The sequence below is a fragment of the Eublepharis macularius genome, chromosome 2, assembly GCF_028583425.1.
Source record: "Eublepharis macularius isolate TG4126 chromosome 2, MPM_Emac_v1.0, whole genome shotgun sequence".
In the NCBI taxonomy this organism is placed as follows: Eukaryota; Metazoa; Chordata; class Lepidosauria; order Squamata; family Eublepharidae; genus Eublepharis; species Eublepharis macularius.
In genome coordinates, this window is record NC_072791.1 from 117,267,182 (window position 1) to 117,285,565 (window position 18,384).

General features: G+C 44.9%; 1 protein-coding gene across 3 annotated transcripts in view; it reads left to right on the plus strand.

Annotated features, from left to right (window-relative positions):
- PPFIBP2 (PPFIA binding protein 2) overlaps positions 1–18,384 on the plus strand; it is a 189,926-nt gene that overhangs the window by 72,476 nt on the left and 99,066 nt on the right. For all 3 annotated transcript variants that reach the window (XM_054972944.1, XM_054972946.1, XM_054972945.1), the window contains exon 3: positions 10,944–11,158. In XM_054972944.1, coding sequence (XP_054828919.1) covers positions 10,944–11,158 — 215 coding nt within the window. The remainder of the gene's footprint in view (positions 1–10,943; positions 11,159–18,384) is intronic.

Below are 18,384 nucleotides of genomic sequence, written 5' to 3' on the forward strand. Positions count from 1 at the left end.
AAGGAGCGCACTCTGCAAGGTGATGCCAGGCAGGCTGCCTTAAAGACCAAACTAGACATTGTATTTGTTTTAAAATGAATCAGGTCCAATTTTCCCCAAGTTGACTCATTTTCCTTCAGTCAGACTGCAACTGCAGGGAACTAATTTGTGTTGCTGGGGCCTGATTTGGATCAGACTCTGGCATGGGGGAAAGGGACTTCAGCCTTCCCCATGCCATTTTCCTGACCCGTAATGGCCTAAGGGGCATTGTTTTGCATTTTGGAGCTGCAGTTGTGTGCTGAACACTAAGTTGGCATACATGGATATTTGGGGATGAGACAATCTTTTAGATTTGTGAGTCTTGGACCAGAAAGGGTTTTAAAGGTCATAAAGAGCACATTGAATTGTACTCTGAATCAAACTGGGTAAGATATGTTCTTGTTGGTTAACCCCTAACAGTAGTCAGGCTGCCATATTCTGAACCAGCTGAACTTTCCAGGTTGTCCAAAAGGGCAGCCCAACATAGAACGCTTTACAGTAGTCTAACCCCAAGGTTACAAAAGCATGGATCAGCATAACCAGATCAGCTGAGTCTTAAGAAAGGAGAAAGTTAGCAAATGAAATGCATCTGCTAAAAGACATTCTTGGCCACCACACCAGCCTGCTTTTTAAACAGCAAGGCTGGGTTCATCATGAGCATCCCCAAGCTCTTAATCTGCTCTGCAAATGCCGTCTCCATCCACTACAAGGGGATCCAATCTCTAAATCATCAGCCTTCCTGACCACCATCACCTCAATCTTCTCTGATCTTTGGTGTATCTTGCTGTTTAAGTACGTTGTTGATTCAGTGTCTACTACAACTTTGAATCCAAATAAATTATGAATTTAATTGCCTCCAAGTAAGGTCACTGTACACAAAGACAGAATTCTTTTCTTTTGAAATTTTACATAGTAGCACCCATTCTTGATATGACAACACAACCCCCAGCGGCTGGTTATTTTGTAGTGGATTTTCTGCAGAATGCCTAAGGAGGTCTGTGCTGTATAGGGATCCCCGACCCCCGGTGGGGGTGGGGGATCCCCCGTCCCCACTCCCCCCACCCCATCCCCACTTACCTAACCGGCAGGGGGGCACCTTCTCTGTGGGCTCCCCTGCGGCGCTGTGCAGCCACCAGGATTGGTCCTGTTTTGGCCCAGATTGGGGCCGCTATGGAGCACGGGAGTGCTCCTGCGCTCTGCACTGCCTGAAAACGGGTCCGATCCGCAGCAAAACGGGCTCGTTTTCGGGTGCTGAGGAGCATATGAGAGCTCCTTCACTCCGCAGAGCCCCCAAACGGGCCCGTTTTGGCATGAATCGGACCCATTTTGAGGCACTGTGGAGCACAGGAGTGCTCCTGTGGGGCGGTGCATACCCCCTCTCCCCCAAAGTAAGTGCCAGGCCCCTGTTCCCCCCCCTGGAGGTTGAGGAGGCCTGGCAACCCTAGTGCTGTACCCTTACTCGTGTATATTACTACTTTGGATCATAAGTATTAATTACAAATAAGGGGTGATTTGCTTTTCTAGTCAAAAATTTAGAGACTTCCTTTTCAACTGTATCAAAGTTGTACTGCCAGTGGAATGATGCTTGCTAATAGATCAATTTTATTTTATTAGATTTGTAGCTTACCTAATCAAAATATTTGTAATATGTCCCCTTATTGTTACTAGTACTTGAAATTACTAGAATGAAGAAGGTCTCTAAATCTTCAGTAAACTTAATAGGTTTCAATGTTCTGTCTTCTGCAATTCATGCTTTTTGGTTATCTTAAGCGCTTTCCCAGTGTAACGGTGACTGCATTACTACTTTACCCATTTCAGAGGGAAAGTAATTTCCTTTGAAAATACTGTAAATAATGAAGAAACTACAGATGTTCTGTTTTAATTAATTAAGGCTTTGAATACTAGTTCAGTGAACATTAAGACACCACTTTCTTCATATTTAACATCAAGTGATCTGTTTTGTGTGACAGATTGGTCCTATGGTTTGTATGATAATTTCATACTAAAATTTCCAACTTGCTGACAATATGGTCCTAGTTACAGCAGTGTAATCTTCAATCTTCTGTAGTGTTTTGGGACTTAATAGAATTATGCTTTAATAGAGCTCCTTCCAGGTGTTGAGCAATCTAGAGCCAGAGGCATAGCTTAGATATTTCATCACCCAGCAAGTTCAAGGAGAAAAATGTGTGTACCACCTCCCCACCCACCCCCACCCCAGTATTAGGAAAGAAGACAGATAAAAGTGGCATGACCAACCACTTCAGGCTTGGGTGGTGCAGCAGCAAGCCACTCCAGCCACCAGTTGGAGGAGGGAAGAAACCAAAAAGGATTTGGGGAGAAGAGACAGGAAAGGCCTTTGGGAAAGGGGGAGAAAGGAACAGGCAAGAATATTTGGGAAGGAGAAGCAGGGGAAAGAGGGATGGATTTCCCCTCCTTGCAATTTCCCTGCCCCGTCAACCCCTTCTATGAACAACTTGGCTCTTACCATTGCCAGGCTTAGCTCCCCCCTCCCCAACTTCACCACAACATAATCCACAGCATTTTGTTGCAGGCTTCAACTTGTTTCATAATTCCAACTGCTGACTTCAGTTTAGAGATGGGCACGAATCGAATTACGACCCCAAAAAACACACGAACCAGGCCGGTTTGTGGTTTGCGAACCAGTGGTTCATGGAAGCTCGTTTCCACGAACTTCCATAAACTGGTCTACTGGTTTGTTTGGGTTGTATTAAAGGGGCAGTTTAAATGGCCATTTCCCCAGGGCCATTTGAGGGGCGGGAAGGCTGTTTTTGGCCTCCTCCGCTGCTGCACCGGCCATTTGATGGGCTATTTGAGGGGCCTTGCGGGAGGAGGGGGAGGACTCTGTGGGCCCACAGGGGGGGCTGGGGTTTGGGCAGTTTAAAGGGCCCTGCTGCCTGCCAGCTGATCGTTTAAAGGGACCTGCAAGGCAGGCCCTTTAAACTGTCAAATGCCTCTTTCCCTGCCGCTGCTAAGCGGCCAGAAAGGGGCATTTAAACCCCATGAACCACAAACTGGTTCATAAACTTGCCCCAGTTCGTGGTTCCTGGTTCGTGAAAACTCATGAACCAAGAACCTCATGGTTTGGTTTTTTGGTGGTTCGTGCCCATCTCTACTTCAGTTTTCTAGACTGTATTTTTGGTTATCACACCCTATTCTGCCATTTGTTAGATTTGGTGACCAACTATTATCACTTAAGTTTACAGTTAGACGTGTTATAGTTAGCTACAATTTGTTATGACTGCAAAAGTTTACTTTAGATTAGTGAAGTGGCTTTAGGGTAAATTAATAATTTTACAGGTTAACAGAGATCTGTTTCAGGTCATGAGTTGTATGTGCATTTGCAACTGATGACTTGTTTCTGACAAAACTGAAATAAAATGGATACATTTGAAGAAGTACTTTGCAGAATATGCTAGTGCCTTTTATCAGCTTTGGTTAGTCAACTAACTGTTTTGTGTTGCTCCTTCTGGGATATAGTGACCTAGCAAGTATAATTTATGCCCTGTTGACTTCCCAATTAAGATATTGTGAAACTGTCTGTGTTGGCTTGCACTTGAGGTTCAGATGCTGCCAGTGATTTATATTCTGATGGGTTTAAATTAGCAGAATCTTACTGTACCTGTGCTGCATATCAACTTGTTTCTGATCTTGGATTAAGGTGCTAGTTTTGATTAATTAAACCCTGAATAGGTGGGATTCTGAGTATCTTTGTGAACATATTCCATATTATCTTCCATATTATCTTCCATGAATTTTATCATGTTATAGAGAGCAGCTAAGACTATTATTTCTTCTAGATACTAGGTTAGCATCCACAAATAGCAAGGCCTTTTCTTTCGTAGCGCTAGAAAATCTCCTCCCTTTGTTATTTGATCTCCTTGGCAGCATTTTGTACTGGTAAATACATTCTTTTCCACAGAGCTTTTGGGAGTTAAGTGCATTTAGAAGTGTACCTAGTTGTTTCCTTTCTCTTGGTTTTGTTTTATTCTGAGTTGTTTAATTGTGGTTTTAGAATACTGTTATCTTTTGTGATCCTTGAGAACACTATAGAAAGATAGTCCATAAATATCATAAGTGTAGAGGCTTTCAACATAGATCCTGCAGAGTAATTTATGGACTAGATCAAATAAATACTGTCCAAGAGTAAAAGAATAATGTAGTGACCTATTAACAGTAGGAGCAAGCAATCCTGCAGCAATCCTTTTATTTCAACCAAGTTTTTGAGAAACATCTTACAAGCTATGTTTTGGTAACTCTAAGCTTTGGAGGAAAACACAGTTTTTGTTGGAATGCCCTATGTAAAGTAATGCTTGTGCGATGAAAAAGTTGACGTTATGCTGTATTAAACTTTGTTGAAAGAAACATGGTAGCAAAACACACATGTACTCCTAGATTTCATGAAAAACTGTCCAAAGGCCAGTAAGTCAGTAAATAAAGCATTCAGTAGTGTGTCCCTGAAAAGGTAGTGACATCTAATGGTTGGTAGGGACAGCTGCAGGCAGCTAAGTGCATCTGTTTTTTTTCTAGATCAGAAGGCATCCATGCCATATCTAACCTGAAATTAATATCATTTGGAGGGTTGTTACAATAAGCTTAATGAAAAATTGGAGAGTAATGTTACCTTGCACCAACAAATCCTATATAAGTTGCTGAAGCAGCTCCCTCTGCACCCCCATATCATTTGTGGAAAAATTTGTGGTAAAGAATTTGTTTCATTTGGTCTCTTTTATGTTATGTATTGGGTTTAATTGTTTTTATCTTTCTGCTTTCTTAACAAGTATAGCAACTGCATTGTGTTGCTGCACTGTCTGTTCCATTAAGTGGACAATGGCCTTCCTCTGCTGGAATGGGATAGTTAAACCAAATCTATTACTGAGAATGATTGGAAATTATTGATTTTTAAGAACACTGACAAACATATGCATAAGAAAGATTAAACTGGATGTATTGGTATTTTTGAACAAAATGGATCTATTGATAGAATTTGATACTTTTATTAAATGTTTTCATGGATAAGAAATGTCATACGATACCTTGGTATGCCGAGGTAACCTACAGTACCACCCCTGGGCACAGGTGGTGTGCTGCCTCTCACCAATTCCCCCCTTCCTGCAGCAACCCAAAATGCTGCTTCTGGTGGATGGGAACCCCAAATATAGTTTTTTGGGAGAGGGAGGAATGAGGGTTGCCCACGGGAGGGGGGAGTCGAAAGGGACCTCTGATGGCATAAAACCGAGATGGCTAAATACTCCTTGAAGGGAACTCCTTGGATGTTGGAAAGAAGATTTCTTAAAGGGGTTTCTTAGGCACTTGAGAAAATCAAGCATGTGTAAAAATGTAATTTCAGAGATGTAATTATAGGTCAGTAGTTCAGATTGGGCTTTTTTCTGGGAAAAGAGGTGGTGGAACTCTCTATTATCACATGTGCGCGCACAAAGTGCACACGCTCCCAGAAATGCATGATGATGTCACTCCTGGAAGTGACACCACTTCCCGGAACCCGGCACAATGTATTATGACAAGATAAATGTTACTAAGCTTGGAAAATTATTCTGTTATGAGAGAGGGTTTTTTCCCTTTCTGTATCCTCTACAAAAAGTGAAATCTTCCATTCCCTTTCCCAAACATTTAGAATTATACTTAGTTTAAAATGTTTTTTTTGTTGTTGCCTGTCATCTCAACCTTACCAATGGCTAAGCTGTTGTGACATTGTGAAATGCTCAAAAATATTCCAATGTCCCAGACAAACAATATTCATAAAAACTTCCTTAACACCCATATGTCCACTGCAATTTCAGTGATGTTAATCAGCTGAGGGTGGGGAGAACCATTTGAGTTACAGCTATTAAGACATAAGAACACCTTTATGCTGATGAATATATTGATGAAAGCCTTCCGTGAAACTGGAATAACCATAACTGATATTTTATTTATTTATTATTTCGATTTATAAACCGCCCATCCTCAGGGGCTCTGGGCGGTGAACAGCAGTTAAAATCAATAAAAACAAGAAAGCAATAATTCTAAAATCAACATACAATAAGCAATAATAAAATATATTAACCAAGTACATTAAAGTGCAATGGTGGGGAGAACCCCCCCACCCCCAAAGGTGGGAGGCTGACATGGCACCACCCCTTTCAACCACCGAACGCCTTGCAGAACAGCTCTATCTTACAGGCCCAGTGGAACGATAATATGTCCCGCTGGGGACATATTGACAGAGCGTTCCACCAGGCTGGGGCCAGGACTGAAAAGGCCCTGGCCCTAGTCAAAGTGAGGTGGGCTTCCTTAGGGCCGTGGGCCACCAGTAAACATTTATACGCTGACTGAAGTAGTCTCCAGGGAACATACAGGGAGAGTTGGTCCCGAAGATATGCCGGTCCCAATCCGCTCAGGGCTTTAAAGGTAAGAACCAACACCTTGAACCTGATTTGGAATTCAACTGGAAGCCAGTGCAGCTGATGCAGGACAGGTGTGATATGTGACTGGTAGGATATACCGGTCAGGACCTGCGTCGCCACATTCTGGACCAGTTGTAGTTTTCGGATCAGGCCCAGGGGTAGCCCAGCGTAGAATGAGTTACAGTAATCTAGCCTGGAGGTGACGGTTGCATGGGTCACTGTAGCCAGGTCCTGGGACATCAGGTAAGGGGCAAGTTGCTTGATCTGATGGAGATGGAAAAATGCAGACTTGGCAACCGCCGTGACCTGGGCCTCCATTGACAGGGAGGCATCCAGGAGCACGGCCAGAATCTTCACCACTGGCAACTTTGCTGGATATGTCCCATCCAGCTCCCTGCCCTGGGATCCAGCTCCCTGCCCTGGATGTGTCCCATCCAGGGCAGGGAGCTGGATCCCAACATCTGGCAGCCCCTGTCCCAGCTGCAGGACTTCTGTCTTCACTGAGTTCAGTTTCAGCCTGCTCTGTTTCAACCATGCTGTCACAGCCTCCAGAGCTCTGGCCAGACTGTCCGGGGCCGTGTCTGGCTGGCCGTCCATCAACAGAAAAAGCTGGGTGATCTGTATATTAATGACAGCCCAGCCCAAACCTCCACACCAACTGGGCAAGGGGGCGCATGTAGATGTTAAATAACATCGGAGAGAGTATCGCACCTTGTGGAACCCCGCACACCAAAGGGTGACAGGGCAATAAATCTCCCCCAAGCGCCACCCTCTGCCCCTGACCCTGGAGAAAGCAGCCCAGCCACTGTAAGGCTGTCCTCCTAATCCCCGTGTCGGCGAGGTGGCTGGCCAACAAGTCACAGTCGACCATGTCAAACGCTGCTGTGAGATCAAGTAACACAAGCAGCGCCGACCCTCCTCGATCCAGATGCCTGCAAAGGTCATCTGTGAGGGCAACCAAGGCTGTTTCGGTCCCATGGCCAGGACAGAAGCTGGACTACAGCATCATTCAGGAATTCCTGCAGTTGTACTGCCACCGCCCGCTCAATCATCTTGCCCAGGAATGGGAGGTTCGATACTGGGCAGTAACTGGATAGGTCGGTGGTGTCCAAAGATAGTTTTTTCAGGAGGGGCCGCACCACCGCCTCCTTTAACGCTCCAGGAAAAACCCCAGAGCTCAGGGAGATGTTAACAATGGCCTCCAAATGGTCCCATATCCCCTCCAAGCTGGCCTTCACCAGCCAGGATTTGCTTGGGTCCAGAGGACAGATGGTTGGCCTCATCCCCTGCAGGATCCTGTCAACTTCATCCCAGGAGAGCAGCCTGAAATGATCTAATACAGTCCCAGAAGACGGCCAAGGGGTCTCCGGTTCCCTTACTGTATCAACAGTGGGCAGCAGGGCATGGCGAAGGGACAAGATTTTGCCCGCAAAATAGCTCGCAAAAGCCTTGCAGCCAATAGTCGAATTAAGAATTTGGCGGTCTCCCTGAGAGAGGGAGACCAAGGACCGAACTGTTTGAAATAATTGAGCCGAGCATGAGCTAGTGGACACAATGGAAGCAGCAAAGAAATCCCTCTTTGCTGCTTTCATTGCCACCTCATAGGCTTTCATAAATATCCTTTAAGATGTTCTTGCCTCTTCGTTGCGCCCCTGCCTCCACACTCGCTCTAGTCGTCTCAGGGACCACTTCATCTGGCAAAGCTCTTCGGTGAACCAAGAAGCTACCCGTTTGTGGGCTCAGAGAGGGTGGCAGGGGGCAATAGCGTCGATGGCTTCGGAAAGTCGGCCATGCCAATCATCCACCAGCTCATGTAATGTATTGCCAGGGGGCATCAGATCCCGCAGAGCTCCCTGGAAACCAATTGGATCCAGAAGTCTCTGCGGGCAAGCATAAATGCGCTCACCGCCCACCCGGGAAAGGATCGGCTTGCTCAAACGAGCCTTCAGAACAAAGTGATCCGACCATGGCACTGCATCATAGGCATCCAGGACCACCATCATCCTTGCTCCCAAAATCAAATCCAGCATGTGACCTGCTTGATGTGTGGGAGCCGAAACAAACTGGGAGAGTCCTAGGGCCACCATGGAGGACACCAGGTCCATGGCCTGGGTGGAGGTGGTGGCGTCAGCATGGACGTTGAAATCCCTGAGAACCAAAAGTCTCGGGAATTCCAAGACCCAGACGGCCACCACCTCCAACAGACCAGACAGGGAAGATGCAGGTGCAGTAGGCGGTCGGTACACCACGCATATTGCCAACCTCTCCTCGGCGTCCAACGCTAGGCCCATACAATCAATGCCAGTAATTTTTGGGGTGGGGAGTGGTCTGAAGGAGAAAGACTTCCGAATGAGCAAAGCCACTCTTCCTCCCTGACAACTTGTCCGGGACTAGTGGAGGACCGTATAACCGGGGGGGGTGCTAGTTCTTTCAGAGCGACCGACTTGTCCTCCCTCACCCAGGTCTCGGTCATGCAAGCCAGGTCCACATTCAATGCTGCAAGATAATCTTGCAGCATTTTGGTCTTATTATTTATGGACCTGGCATTGCACAGCACCAGTGTCGGAGAGTGGTTTAATATCTTAGCCCCACAACAAGTATAACTTGGGATGGGACGCAGATTGGAAGGGCACCAAGCCCTACCATGTCTCAATGCCCTTCCCTTCCATAATCTGCTCCCACCACTGTACCTCCCATGTCCCCGGATCACTGGGATCCCTGACTCTGAGCCGGCCTCCTCACCAATGATCATAGTGCTAACTCACCAAACTCCCAAAATCAAACAATCCACCAACTATCAGCGACTAAACTACCAATCATGCATAAAATCCCCAATACCCTACCTAATTAACAACATGAACAATACACATAGACTACAATAACTAACACGCTTGGTATAAAAACAACGAACAGCAGCAATGCAAGCAGTCCCCTGGCAGCAGCCTTGTAGGCTGGAGCAGACAAGGGGCGGCGCTGGGCAGATGGAAAAGCCCAGCCCTTGATGGAAGAAGTTCCCCTGGCAGCGGCAGCAGCAGTGTAGGCAGACCTCTGGCAGCAGCATTTGTAGGCTGGAACAGGCAAGGGGCAGGGCCAGGCAGATGGAAAAGCCCAGCCCTTGTTGGAAGAAGCTCCCTTGGCAGCAGCAGCAGCAGTGCAGGCAGACCTCTGGCATCAGCCTTTGTAGGCTGGAGCAGGCAAGGGGCAGGGCCGGGCAGATGGAAAGCCCAGCCCTTGATGGAAAAAGCTGTCTTGGCAGCAGCAGCAGCAGCAGCAGTCTGAGCAAGCCTCAGACTTATTAATACAAATAACCATAACTGATATATTTAGCTAACACAGAACAAATCTGCTTTCAAAAGCTGTGAGAACCATAACAATGTCAACTTCAGTCAACAAAAGAATGAAAGCAACACACATACACGTACACACAGCCTCATCCAGCCCCATGAAAAGAAAGCAGAATGAACTCGAAGCAGCACACACACACACTCCCCAATGAAAATAAAACAGAATGAACTCAAAGGAGCACACACATGCACAGAAACCCCTGAATGAAATGGAAAGCAGAATGAACTCAAAGCAGCTAAACCTCCTCTGCAAAGCCGACCCCAGCAGCTATGCTTACACATGCTCTCTCTCTCTCTCACACACACACACACAAATGAAAAAAGCAGAGTGAACTCAAAGCAGCTAAAGCCTCCTCTGCAAAGCTGACCCCAGCAGCTAAAGCCTTCTCTGCAAAGCTGACCCCAGCAGCTTTAGCTCTCTCTCTCTCTCTCTCTCTCTTCTCTCTCTCTCTCTCTCTCTCTCTCTCACACACACACACACACACATGAATGAAAAAAGCAGAATGAACTCAAAGCAGCTAAAGCCTCCTCTGCAAAGCCTACCCCAACAGCTATGCTTGCTCTCTCTCTCTCTCTCTCTCTCTCTCTCTCTCTCTCATGAATGAATGAATGAATGAATGAATGAATGAATGAATGAATGAAAACTCAAAGCAGCTTACCCTCCTCTGCAGAGCCCTGACAGGCCCCAGCTCGGTCGCTCACTCTCTCTATCTCACAGAGGAATGGGGAAAAAACAGAATGAACTCAAAGCTGCTAAACATCCTCTGCAGAGCCTGCACGGCCAAAGGAGGAAGGAATCACGTGGGCAGATTCTAGAACCGGAACAGCATTCTGGAGCGTTCCCCCTCAAAAAAGCCCTGGTTCAGATGATATAAAAATAAACATACATGGTGTTTAAAAAGAGTAACTTTACCTGCTTTTTTAGGTTATGTCAAGCATTTGGCAGTATTACAGGCTTTTTTTACAATTGGTGTTTGGAGTTATGATCAATTGAATTGATCAGTTGCTGTAGGATACATTTGAGATATGGATGGGTGATACAAAATAGAGATTACATTCAAAAAGGAGGGTTAAATGATCAAGAAATACATTAACTGGTTTCTGTTAAACTGGTTCTCCAGGTTTTCTTTCAACTTACTTTATTATTTTATTTTAGGTACCAAGGTAGCTGCAGAGTACACAAATGGTGTCTATGATATTGTGTCACCTGCTCAGTCTGTGTACTTTGGCTCACTCCAAATTCTGCACCTGTTAGAAGACTTGAAGATGGCGCTAGAGATGCTCAAGGATCCTCAAGAGAGAGAAGCTTTGAGGAACCAGATTCCAGGGACTACTTTAACATGTATACGTGCCTGGCTAGAGGAAAATCTGGTAAGTAGTTTTCTCTCTGAATTGTGTTGGAGGAAAGTTGATACCTGTATCCCATATTTGTGTGTATGCATGCATATTATTTTTTTAGACTGAAATATTAAGAGGCTGTCTGACAGCATGTTGAAATTACCTTGCCTAGGCAATATTGGCTTTTAAGCAGGGCTGGATCGAGGGGGGCAGGGGGGGTAGCCTGCCCGCGGCACCGCCAAAGAGGGGGTGCGGGTGCGGCTGCCAGCTGCCTGGGAGCGTGCCGCGGCTTGCTGGGAGACCCTCACCAGCCCCACCAATAGGGCGGCTGGCTTGCTGTGCTCGCAGAACCTCCCAGCCCTGCGCTCAGCCACCAGCGTGGCAAGCCAGCTGCCCCAACGCAGGCTCTCGCCGCCACCACCAGCTCCGTGGCTCACCGTGTGCTGGGGCAGCCGGCTTGCCGCGTGGGCAGCACAGGGCAGCAGGGCATGCGAACCGCGCAGAGGGCCTCCTAGCCCTGCGCTCAGCCAGCCTCATGGGGCAGCTGGCTTGCTGCATGGGTGGCTGAGCACAGGGCTGGGAGGTCCTGCGCACGCAGCAAGCCAGCTGGCTGCCCCAGTGCATGCATGTGCCGCTGCCAGCTCTACGGCTCACCGGGCGCTGGGGCAGCCGGCTTGCTGTGGAGGCAGGCATGCCTCCCACCCTGCGTGATGACATCATGAAAGTGACATCATCATGCAGCGCTGGGAGCGCACGTGTGCTGTGCGCGCATGCGCGCGGAGCACCCGGGCAAGGTTTGCACTGGGCGCCTGCATGCCTAGATCCGGCACTGCTTTTAAGATGGTCCCATAGCTCAGCAAGTCTCCCTGGTTTAATACTAAGTACAAAGAGGTCAGATAGGAAAACAAAAAGGGGATTTCTGCACAGCAGTCAAGTTCGATGCGATGCTGCCAATCCATGTTGAATAAGATCTTTCATTATCATATAGAAAAGCATGTTTCTTATTTATTCAATGCATTTTAAACTCCCCCCTCTTCTAAGGAGCTCAAGATGATAAGTATAATTCATCCCTTTTATTCTCACAGCAACCTGTGGGGAAGGTTAGGCTGTTGGAGTGTGGCTGGCCCAGGGTCACTCATTAAGTATCATGATGGAACGGAGACTTGAATCTGGGTAGCCTGGATTCTGTTCTGACTCTATGCCACACTGGCCATCTGAGATTCCAGGAGAAAAAAAGAATTTGTGAGCAATCTAGAAGTTTCTTCAGCAACCTACTTAACTTGCTAAACTGTTTTTTTCCCTTCCTATGCAAGCCCATTTCTAGTATTGGAGCCACCTGAAAGAAAATTATATTAGAGGACAGATGTGTGACAGAAAGAAGATGAGCTGCAGGCTTTGTGAGGGTTCTGCGCTCTAAACCCTATTCCTACTTTCTCTGTGCTTTTAGCATTTTCCTGCTTTTAAATGTATGTAAAGTACGCCTAATTTGACTCTGTCGCACATAACCGAGCACTAGACGGACCAATGTCCTGATGAGTTGGATCATATTTTAGTGGTATGCCTTCACAAATGTCAGCCCTCCAGAATTTGAGAATAAATCTGCACTCAAGTTAGGTGCAGTGGACAATGGAGCTAATGGAAATTTAAGCAGTCTGCACAAGAAGATAATTTTAAGAACTAGCTTCAGTCACTGTTGGAAAGAGAATTCTTAGAATCTGTTGTCTTGTAAGTTGTGAACTAACACTTCGGAATACTTACAGTCAGTTTGTTGTTAGCAAAGAGACCTGTCTTCGGATCACATGTCCTTGATGTATTGAGTTGTATCTGGGAAATTTACACAGCGGAATTGGGAAAGGTACAGAATTCAAAATATTTTACTTCAGTTTCTTTGAAGTCAGCCCAAACGTACATGTATTGTAAGTGCAAGAATGTTGGCATATAATTTTAAATTATTATTCTTACATGGCCATCTGTCAGTTCAGAAACTGGATAAAAATTACATTTAAAACTATCCTATCTTTTCATGTACACCAACAGAGGTGCTGAAAAGCTTTAAGTGGCCTGTATCACTTTGGTCATACTGGACCATCTCTTCAAGGAGGTTCTGAAACATGTTTAGGGTTTCCATTTCTGCAGTGTTAGAGGTTGTTTCTTTTCACATTTGTGAACCTTTCTGAGCCCTGCTGGAAGGGCTAGATATAAATATTTTAAATAAATACAACAGACAGCTTCTTAACAAAAGAGTATTTTAACATGAAAGATGCACTCTTAGAGCTTTTAGAATTTGCTGTAAAGCAAGGAATTCATATATCATGTTTTAAAAATAACCCCAACTCATGACTCCAAGGGCTTTGAAATTTTTTTCCCTGATGTGTCCTCTGTGCTAATATTAATTACAGGTTTAGATACAGGAAATTGATATTATTTAATTTAACATTAGACTTCGTTGTTCTGAAATAATCTTGTAAGTAAATGAATGTTTTCCTCTAGTTGTACAGGAAATTGATCAGTATCGGAAACCACAAGTTTTTTCTCCTAATTGCTGTGTGTCACTTTTTCAAATTCTGTCATTAACAGTATTGATTTTGGCAAAGTGTCCCCCTTTACAAATACGTGGCTGAGTTTAACTGATTTTTTAATACCGTACAGAGAGCCAGCATGGCATAGTGGGTAGTGCCAGACTAGGACCTAGGAAACCTCTGCTATGGAATCTTATTGGGTGACCTTGGGCCAGTCTCACACTCTCAGTCTAACCCACCTCAAAGGGTTGTTGTGAGCATTAATTGGAGGAGAGGAGAACTATGTAAGTCACTTTGGATCCCAACTGGGGAGAAAGACAGAATATAAATGAAGCAAAATAAAATAAATGAAATGTTGTTTTTAATGAATATGAATTTTTAACTGTATTTTAATTGAGCCCGCTTGCGGGGAGGGCAGAATACAAATTTGAAATAAATAAAATAAAACTTTAATGTAATATATACTGAGGTGTGTGCACAAATAGAGTATCCAGTGTAGTTACAAAATAAATGGTTGTATTGGGCTAAAATACGTTTGGTAAAGGAGTATAATCTTTTGTCATTGAATCACTTGGAGTGCTTCTTTCAGCTGGTTAGATAAGTCTTAAATGTTACACTGAACAAAAGAATGTTATACCCCCACAGAAAATTGTCCAGATATGTTGATCTCTAGAATATTGAATCTCCTTTAATACCAACGTACTGGCAACCCTCATCTTTCAAGAAATACTGCTGAACCAATACTGGCTACAAAATCAGACATTTATTAACCTTGCACTAGCTATGAGAAATTGGTTATAATATGACCCTTTTAACACAGATGCTGTTAGTGTTGAGGTTGTGTTACTTGTATTTCAGTAAGATCCTTGAAAGACAGGTTTTGTTCTATTACCCACGTTGTCTTGCAGTGTTTTCAGCATTGGTGTATTATGGGTTATATCTTTAGCTCATGTGTGGCACCAAGGCCAAACTGAAAGTGTGCAGAGGTTATACAACGTTCTCAAAGTACCTATGCAAAAATGTTACTTACCTTGTTTGGAATGACAGCTTGCTGTTCAATTGAGCATCTCATGTGATGGCTTCAATAATTTTCTTCTGATTCAAAACTAGAAAACACTTTTGAGTATTTTGCATCTGTGCAGTGGTAGCATTCAACATGGTAGCTGTCTGGGTAGCTTTTGGTGACACATGCTCACAGTTTATTTAGATTATATATGTTTCTGATGCAACACACGAGTCATGTTTTGCACTTGTGCAACTGGTTGCACTAATGTGTTGGTGATTTTCACCAGATTTGGCATGCTCAGAATTTACAGGCTCAAACTACAGTTCTTAGGTGGCAGTGGAAGAACATGCAATACATATGCAGTGAAATCCTAAGCAGAGTTACTCCAGTCTAAATCTATTGATTTCAATGGACTTAGATTGGAGTAACTTCTTAGGAATGCACTGAATGTTTGGAAGACCTGTACTCTTTTCACTTCCCCTGGAGAATATGGCTGCTTTGGAGGGTGGATTTTATGGCATTATACCTTGCTGAGTCCCTCCCCTCCCTAAACCCCACCCTCTCTAGGCTCCACCCCCCAAATCTCTAGGAATTTCCCAACCTAGAGCTATGGCCTCTCTAGCACCCTTAGGAAATCATGCCCCTGTTATTTCCAGTGGTGGTAGACCAGACCTCCTGTCTGCTGATTGGTGTTAGTTTCAGCTGTTAGGTGATGCTGCTAGTCCCTTTAAATTTTAAAGGGATGGAGTTACCAACTAACAGCCGTTTCGTGGGCTAGCTTCCTTTTTCTCCTGTGCCTCCCCAAAATTGAAACATTCACAAAATCCTAGGAGATAATTTCCATTACGACCAGAATTTCAGGAATGTTTGGGTAATTTTGGATATCCCTGAGCCAACCTGAAACAGTTAATTTTGGGTTTAATTTGGGCTCTAGTATTTCTGAATGTACTCCCCTAATATTACAGATAAGCCTCACAGCTATCCTCTGTCCACCTACATAGTAGGATTGAGACAACCAAAGTGTTAGCTATCAGACCCCCTCCCCATGCTGCAAGGGCAGTTCATGGATATGAAATATCATAAACCCCTCACAATAAGTCCTAGGCTCTGCCTGGCCTCAGGCAGAGAAGATGCCAGCCGGCCTGGAGTCTGAAAGTTACCAAGCCATGAGTAATAGGGGGGGCGGTGACTGACTGACAGCCCTCCATGGCCCAGAGAGCAGCAGAGATAACCAGGCTTCCTTGGGAAACTCCCTGCTTAATCCCATCAACACCTTCCTCCGTCTCCCCTCTCTCACTTACTTGATCAAGGCTATTCAGCACATCTGATAGCCCTCCTGCCTGGCACTCACAAGGTCATCAGGCAATATTTTACCTATAGTCCATCCTAGGTAGTCCATCAGACCTTTTCCCAGTTATTGTTCTACCTCTGGACAAGCCATTAAGCCATTATTTTGAGACAAAGATGTCAGTTTTGCCCTAGGATATGTGTTGCCCTATAATTGGGCTGACCAGCCATGTGCTTAGTGTATGTGTGTGTTCTGGACCCATACATGCATCCTCAAATACATTTGAGTCCTCTCTCCTCCCCGTGAATTGCTGGTCATCTTGCTGCTGCTCCCACAGACCCCTCCTCCTTCACTACTGGTAATTATCACCCTATCCCAAATTACTCTCCCATTTTCCTCTCTGTTTTCTTAGCTAGTCTTGTATGTATTTTGTGTGTGTGTGTTGTGCTTGTTCAATTGCATTTCCATGAAGAGCTTTATAATGTTACAGATACCTTTCAATTGTAGGTCATTATTTCACGTGTGGTTACAAGTTTACATCAATTCAAAACCATTACAGTATGTTTAGTTAGTAAGTAATCTGTGGAACTGGAGTGTGGTGTTTCTAGTTCCATTCCTTATGCTAGGCTACAGTTCTTCAAGGTCCCAACATATGGTTGTGAAATTACTAGAGATTTTGGGATGGAGCCTGAGGAGGGCAGGGATTGGGGAGGAATCTCATGGCGGGGGGAATAATGTCATATAGTCCACTGTCCAAAACAGCCATTTTCTCCAGTGGACCTGATCTCTGTAGTCTGAAGATCAGTTGTAATTTTGGAAGATCTCCAGGCCCAAACTAGAGGATATCAACCCTACCACAACAACCCCAGGACTTATGTATCTATATAGGAACATTAGATATGTAATACTTTGACAAATACCACAATTATTATCAGAATGGTGAAAAGTTCGATGGCACAACTTTTTGCCTTGCATATTAGGGCCTGGCTCTGCCCCTAGTACCCTAAATAGAGCCCTGGAGGCCGTGTCTGGGTGGGTGCAGCAGAGCAGACTGAAGTTAAACTCTACAAAGATGGAGGTCCTTTACTTGGGCCATGGTGCAGTGGATAGGGGGATCCAGCTCCCAGTGTTCAATGGGGCGCCACTTGTGCCTGTACCGGCGGTCAACAGTCTTGGTGTGACACTGGACTCTTCCTTATCAATGAAGGCCCAGGTCACAGCAGTTGCCCAGTCTGCCTTTTTTCACCTTCGGCTGACCAGGCAACTTGCCCCCTATCTTTCAACTCATGACCTAACTACGGTGATCCATGCAACAGTCACTTCCAGATTATACTACTGTAACTCGCTCTACATAGGGCTTCCCTTGAGTCTGACCTGGAAGTTGCAGCGGGTCCAGAATGCTGCTGCATGTGTCCTGGCGGGTACACTGTATGGGACACATGTGACTCCAATTTTGCAGCAGCTGCACTGGCTTCCCATGGGTTCTGGATCAGGTTCAAGGTTTTGGTCTTACCTTATGAAGCCCTAAACGGACTGAGACTTTTGGTCTTACCTTATAAAGCCTGCCAAGACCTTGCATTCTTCTGGCATGCCTGTAAGACAGATGTTCCACCAGGTATTTGGTTGAGGCCAGTACTCAGATCCACCGATTGGCCTCCCTGCCTTTCTCTTATTAGTGGGGGGCTATATTGAGTCATCTGTCCCATGTAAGAACGGTGGCTAATCTTGCACCAACTCACGGCCCCACCTCTCTCTTCCCTTGTGGTTGGCAGGGAAGGGTGAAGTGAACCTGGGACATAGTGCAGAGTTTGTTTTTATGCTGTTAAATCTGGCTTTTATCATTATTTAATGTACCATTTTATCGATATGTTTTTATTTGTATGTTGTAATCCGCCCTGAGCCTGTCCATGGGGAGGGCGGACTATAAATTTAATAAATGATAATAATAATAATACTGCTGTTGATTGCATACTCAGTGATATGTCCTCACCAATAATAGTAGAACTGACTGATAGTGGGACTATTATGTAGTCTAATTATGAACAACATGTGCTTATTTGATGCAGTTTCTTTACAAGCAAATACGGGTGAGGGGGGTGGGTAGCTGTGAATTGTCTGCGTTGTGCAGAGAATTGGACTAGAAGACCCTTGGGGTTCTAGCTCTATGTTTCTATGATATGTTGCATTCAAAATTGAAAACTGTTAATAATTGGCAAAGTTGTGTTATTGGCATACTAACATGCAGCCTAGTCATTCTCAGGATAGCAACATGTACTTCCATCACCACTTAGAAAGCTTATATACTTTATTTTAATGCTAGAATGCAGATTGGTATCTCCAAGGAAACTGAATGTTCATGTTGTTTGTTTGGCTTTTTTTTCTTTGTAAATCTGAGATTTTATTTAGTTATTTAAAACATGTTTATGTCACCTCTCCAGAAACAAAA